This window comes from Eimeria necatrix, genomic scaffold, assembly GCF_000499385.1.
Source record: "Eimeria necatrix Houghton genomic scaffold, Enh_scaff150, whole genome shotgun sequence".
NCBI lineage: Eukaryota > Apicomplexa > Conoidasida > Eucoccidiorida > Eimeriidae > Eimeria > Eimeria necatrix.
This window is the reverse complement of record NW_013652214.1, coordinates 1-6,206: the sequence shown is the minus strand read 5'-3', so window position 1 is coordinate 6,206 and position 6,206 is coordinate 1. Positions and strand designations below refer to the sequence as shown.

Sequence of the window (6,206 nt, the reverse complement as noted above, 5' to 3'; positions counted from 1 at the left end):
CAATCAGGAGCGTCGAGCGCCCGTGCCAACGCAGAAACAGTGCTCAGGCACAGGGACTATGGCATATGTAAGCGTGACTGGATGGAAGTAACACGGTGGTGCACGGTGGAGCCGGAAATTCCTCTTGATGGCCAGCTATGTCAAGAGCAAATACCTTCTGCAAGAAGCAGAGTATAGGCTTTATAGTCCAGCCTTTATTGAGTTTGGTTGCCTTTAAGAATGGCAGTCCTATTTGTTGACGTGGTATCCCTACGACTAACCTGCGGTTAGTCAAAGGCACCCCCGCTAAACAAAAACAGCCTTTTTCTGCAGTGCTCTGCTTTCTGCAGGCAGGCGCTGAATGCAGCTGGTGTATTTGTGCTGCATGATATTGCAAGACTTTGTAGAAGGCTCAGATTTTCAGCCTGAAGCATTAGGGAAGCTCTGATATACAACATTAAAGAAAGCAACAAAGTACTCTTCGTTGTATCGAAAAAAAAATAACAAGGTAGGTACGGTAAATTCTTGAAAAGGCATAACTTATGTAGGACATTGCGCGTACCAAGAACCAGTGTATTTCACTGGATGGGCATTGCCAATCCCATAAGAACTAGTGAAGGTCCCTAGAGGAAAGACCAATGATGAGACGACGGCGGCAGGATTCGAACCTGCGCGGGCAGAGCCCAGTAGATTTCTAGTCTACCTCCTTAACCACTCGGACACACCGCCACGAAGGGCCGGCGTTTTTCTAGAGGGTTAAGGCTCTACGAAAGTCTAAAAAACTTCTTACAACCGCCTTAGTCATCTGGATGCCTCAGCTTGCGTTGTTAATTTACTATTATGTACATTCTTTGCTCCGCCCTCAGCTTTTACGCCCTTAGAGCCGGGTTTGTTTTGTTCATTTTCCAACATATAGAACGCATTAGGATCCTCCTTAACTAGCATAGAAGCGCAAATCTTTCTTGAATTATGCCAAGTTGATTTGCTCGTGCTTGCCCGTAACTACATGGGTGCCTAGGGCTGTGCTGAGCCCTCGCAAGGTGTAGCGTCACAAGCTGTAGCCTAGCACCTTGCATACCGTTTTCATTCAAGTATTTGGAAGAACGAAGAAATTCAAATTAGATGATTGCTCTTTTTCATTCGTAAGTGTGCGCTTGGTAATCTAATGATAGCCAAAGAAGCCTGCCTCCCCCACTAGGATGGAACGGCGAAGCACCCTCCAGTTATTTTGGTCCCCCCGTTCCTTTCAATTTGTATTCAGAGCACTATTTAGAGATGCCAACGAGGAAGGGCTCGTATCTTACGATTATGGCCTTGTTATGAGACGCTCTGTTCTCGTATGCAGGTTCGTCCAGCCCCGTGCGGGTTCCCAAAATGAAAGCCTCACTACTTGATATTCCTTCATAAACATCAGGTATTCATGCCAAGTTCCGGCGCTTACTGTCTAATCTTTCCCCATAGGGAACCCGTTCTGTGGAGGTGACTAAGCCCCTCAAGAGCACAAGCCACTAGACCGGCGGGGCCTGCTCCAGGCACACGCTCCTAGACTCTCTCAAGCTAGAATTAGGATATTGGACAGCCCACGTTGCAGGCTGTTAATTACGTTTACCGAAACACACTCATTTACAGCGCGTAGATGACCGCTGCAGCTAGCCGTCTGCCTGCACACAGCTATGCTGCTGCTGTTGCTGCTGCTGCTCCTCCTCCTGCAAGCGCGGCCTTAGAGACGCGGTAGCGCCTCCCTCTTACATGTCCAACATCGGCAAACAATATTTCAGGAGTCGTTAGTCTTTCACGTCCATGCGTGTAACGTTTCCGCTTATCTCCCGCAACAGAAGTTCCATCACCCACTTCTGCTCGGGCGAGGTGCCGGATCCACTGCAGGGGGAAAAAGAGCCGCAGACAAGGGCAGGAGGTAATTGTTTCAGCATTGGTATCAGAGACGCAAGCTTTGGAAACTACAGGAAGAACCGGAGCCAAGTGTAGAAGCGGCCACATAGCTGATGCCTTCATCAGCAGCCTCTGCAGCAGTAGAGCTGCGCCCTACTTGTAAGCTATTCGTAAGGAAGTTTCGATGTGTTAAAATAATATTGAGAACTCTTTCGCATTTCATTTTTCGTCTTCATCTTTTCTAGAAAGAGCCTGCATATGGCGGTGGGCCCCCTTGTGAGCGGGCCTGCTGCTGCTGCTGCTGCTGCTGTGTCGTGACGGACCCTAGCAGGCTGTGGCAGCATTGCAGCAGAAGCAGCCTCCCTACATTTTGTCGGGGCTTTGTTCCCTGATGCTCACGCCTTAGGCTCTAGTTTGGGGTTTGGTGTTTGGGGTTACGGCTTTGTGGCCTCTTCCTCGTCAAGTCTGTGCCTGCCCTGAGGTGTACGTGCACAAGCCGGAGAAGCAGCGGCCACCGCCGCAGCAGGAGCAGCTGCTGCATCCGGACTCCCCCGATATTTCACTTGCCCTTAGCTCCCTATGGCAGCCACAGACGTAACGACACGTGGGGAAGGAGACTGTGGGGTTGGCGTGGCAGCAGCAGCAGCAGCACTGTTGACCAGAGCAGCAACTGCAGTGGCAAGTGCGGCTGAACGCCATCATCCAAGTCTCTTTTTCCAAGCAGCGCCCAGCCCCGTGAGTGTGGGTGTAATCAATATTAGCAGCGGGAGCTGCAGCTAGTGCAGGCTTTTGTTGCGGCTGCTGGAGCAGCCCCTGTTTTGCTTGCCGGAGGTAATTTCTTCACATCGAAGCCCCGCCGCAGCAGCAACAGCAAAGATGCTGTCCCGGCTGTGGGGCTCTGTGAAGCGCCACCCGTACAAAGTGCTGGCGGGTGCGGCAGCTGCTGCAGCAGTAGCTGCTGCAGGAGCAGTAGCAGCAAAAATCTACAAACACCACAAGAGGCTTGCTGCTTTGCTAGACGCCGACGATGGGGAATTAAGTCAGCTGCTACTGAAGGAGTTGGGACTGAGTGAGGGGGAGTTGACTCAGCTGCGGCAGCAGCAGCAGGAGCAGCAACAGCAGCAGCAGGTGACGGAGGCGGAGTGGGTTGCTGCATTTCACTTCGTACGCAACCAGTGCGTGTCGGATGTTTCGCTGCTGCTGCTTCTCAGGGAGGTGCAGCGGCAGCAGCAGCAGCAGCTGGAGGCAGCATTCCCCGTAGACGCATACACGCGAGTTCTTAGAGAGCCGCAGCAGTGCAGCAGGATGACGCCGCAGCAGAAGGAAGTATGTTTTAGAGAGTTGTGCGCTAATGTGGTGGCACGGACGGTCAGCTGCACCGTGCTGCTGCTGCTGCTGCTGCTGCTGCACCGCGTCCAAGTCAACATCCTCGCTGCGGCATTGCTGCAGAAAGAGCAGCAGCAGCAGAACGAACAGCAGCAGCAGGAAGAGCAGCAGCGCCAGCACGAGCAGAACTTCGTCTTTCTTTCCTCAACTCGCCGTGCTGCTTCAGCTGCAGTCATATCGCGAATTGCTGCAGCAGCACTCTCCGAGGTTTGTGCTTTTGTCTCCGTCTTCCCCCCGCAAAAGGCGATAACGGCGGAGCTGCTACAGCAGCAGCTGCAGCAAATCATGTGCAGAATGTGTTCGCGACTCTGCAGAGAAGCAACGCAGCAGCAGTGGCGGCAGCAGCAGCAGCAAGCAATCAGGCGGCAACAAATGCACAGTAGTCCCCCAGGTTTCGAAGACATTGACATTTCCAAAAATGCTGCAGCAGCGGCAGCGGCAAGTGCCAGCGCAGCAGTAGCAGCAGAAGCAGCAGCAGCAGCAGCAGCAGCATCGGCTGTAGGTGCAGGTGACTTTGTGGAGGATGAGTACGGGTATGCAGCATTGCTGCTGCCGGAGGAGGAGTCTTTAGACAGCAACGATCTTGCTGCTTTGCCTCCGGCTGCAGCGGGGCAGGTGTTGCTGCTGCTGCAGGAGGCGCGGGACGTTCTTGACTCCCCTGCTTTTGCTGCTGCTGTCAAAGGCCTGTGTGCTGCTGCTGCTGCTTGCCTAGTGCAGCGAATTGTCGAGTCGCTTCAGGAAGCGGGCACGCTGCCCCCCGCTCCTGCTGTGCCGGCCGCTGCTGCCGCGTCGCCAGCAGCTGCAGCAGCAGCAGCAACAGCAGCAGATCCTCGCAAAACCCCGTTTCAGCTGGCGCGGTGTCTCGGGTGTACATGCAAATTAGCAGAGTGGGCGCTCGGCGTGGGCTCCGAGGGGCAGCTGCTGCACTTGCTTTCTGGAGCAACAGAAACAGTTGAGCTATCGGCTTTATGTTACTGGGCTCCGCACTGCGACTTTGCGCGGGTGCAGCAGCTGCTGCACCTGGTGGCTTTGGCGCAGCAGCACGAGCAGCAGCAACAGCTTGGCCTCAAGGGCCCGAATTTGCAGGCCTTGCAGGGGACCAACCAGCTGCAGCAGCAGAAAATGCAGCAGCAGCACACCGATCTCGCGTACGGTGCCGCCCAGGTTATGTAGGGTGAATAGTCACCTCGTGCAGCCACTTGTAGCAAAGACAGTGAGGACTGCACCTGCTGCTTTTCGTTGCTGTAGCAACTCTTGCAGCAACTGGTGCAGCGCGCAGCAGCAGCACACGCTGGTGCACAAGACTACGGGACTGGTATGGAGTGTTGCAGTGGTTGCTGCAGACGCTGGTGCACAGGACTTCTCGGACTGGTATGGAGTGTCGCAGTGGTTGCTCAGCAGGTGCCTGGGGCTGCATCCCGGGCGCACAGTCCGTGCCCCGAGCGAACAGCAGCAGGAGCCATTGCGGCAGGAGCGAGCAGCAGCTGCTGCTGCTGCAGTTTCGCTGCATTGAGCGCATTGCAATGACTGCAGGCGCTGCGTTCTGCTGGCGGTGCATCTCATGGTGCTGGTTTGAATTAGGACACTTTTTAAATGTTTTTTAGCAATGTATTTTTGTTCGCCTGTATTCACAAGTACTGAGGCCCTAGAGCCAAAGTGGTTCCCGATTCACTTGTAAAAAAACAGGGGTGACCACTGGCCACCGCTATGTGCTGCAGCGCTTGAGCCACAGGGGCTTCAAGCTTGCTGCAACGCATTTTGGGGCCTCCCACCACGCCCCGCAGCTGCTGGCAAGGCCGAGCAGGCCGAGCAGCAGCAGCTGGCGGCGTCTGTGGCTTGTGGAGTTTGTATTGCTAGCCAGCTGCTGGCTAGGGTGGATGCTGTTAGACTAAATCCGCATGTTACTGAATTTAAAACTGGACTGAAGTCGTGTACCGTTGTTACGCCATCTGCAGGCACAAACACACATAGCGCGCGAGATTATGGCAGCCAAACACTAGTCCTAGTATACGTGAGAGCGAGACAGGGTCAAGTAGAGGAGATGCATCTCAGACTAGCTGACGCAAGCAGGCAAACACAAAAGAGAAGCTACAGAGCAAGGCGGCAAACAAACGGCAAAGGCGCGCAAGTGACAAAAAAGGCGGACTACAGAAAGTGTGCACGGAGGCAACCGGTCACAAACAGGTGAAAAGGGCACAAAAATCATGACAAGCAAACATGGTCGGAAGACACTGGCACCGTGAAAACAAGTACACAGAACGACGGAATAGTAAGGCACAAAGGCAAGAAGAAGAACATAAAAGAGCACTGCCACGTCGAAAAAACGTCAAAACGGCCAGTTTTGCTTCTTTTCTTCAACCATGACCCAGGAAACCTCAATGTTAGGCATGCACGAAAACTAGCAGGCTTGCGCAGAAGGCAGGGCAACGTTGACACTCATAAGCAGCCATGTACTGCATATACAGCATTCGAATGCACGGAACTCGCCCCATGCAAGCAAACAGGAGGAGAAATTTGAAAGTGCGCAAGCAGCAGGCAAAGACGGAGAGATACATGTACAGATACAAACACACAAGATAATAGACAAGAAGACCTCGGCACATGCTGCTGGGTCGCACAAGGACAACAATCATCCCCACAAACGCACGCAGCCTTCACTGGTATGCAGTAAACCAATCGTATATTCCTTTGCATTTGCCGCTTTCTCAGGGATAGATTATTAGAGCTGTCAGTACACCTGCGGTGTATGTCCAGTAATACATGCGCGAATTGTTGCATCACCGAGCGGCAGAACAACAAAAGAGAAACTAATAAAAATCACAGCCGCTTTCTCAGGGATAGATTATTAGAGCTGTCAGTACACCTGCGGTGTATGTCCAGTAATACATGCGCGAATTGTGTGCATCACCGAGCGGCAGAACAACAAGAAAAACTAATAAAAATCGCAGCCG

The 6,206-nt window shown here is 53.2% G+C and overlaps 1 protein-coding gene across 1 annotated transcript; it reads left to right on the top strand.

Moving 5' to 3' along the window:
- Window positions 1–2,745: 2,745 nt before the first annotated feature.
- ENH_00015870 (hypothetical protein, conserved) lies at window positions 2,746–4,428 on the top strand (the record flags this gene model as incomplete). The annotated part of the gene is made up of 1 exon (XM_013579156.1): window positions 2,746–4,428. One exon carries the CDS (start codon window positions 2,746–2,748, stop codon window positions 4,426–4,428), a length of 1,683 nt encoding a protein of 560 aa, XP_013434610.1.
- Window positions 4,429–6,206: the final 1,778 nt, after the last annotated feature.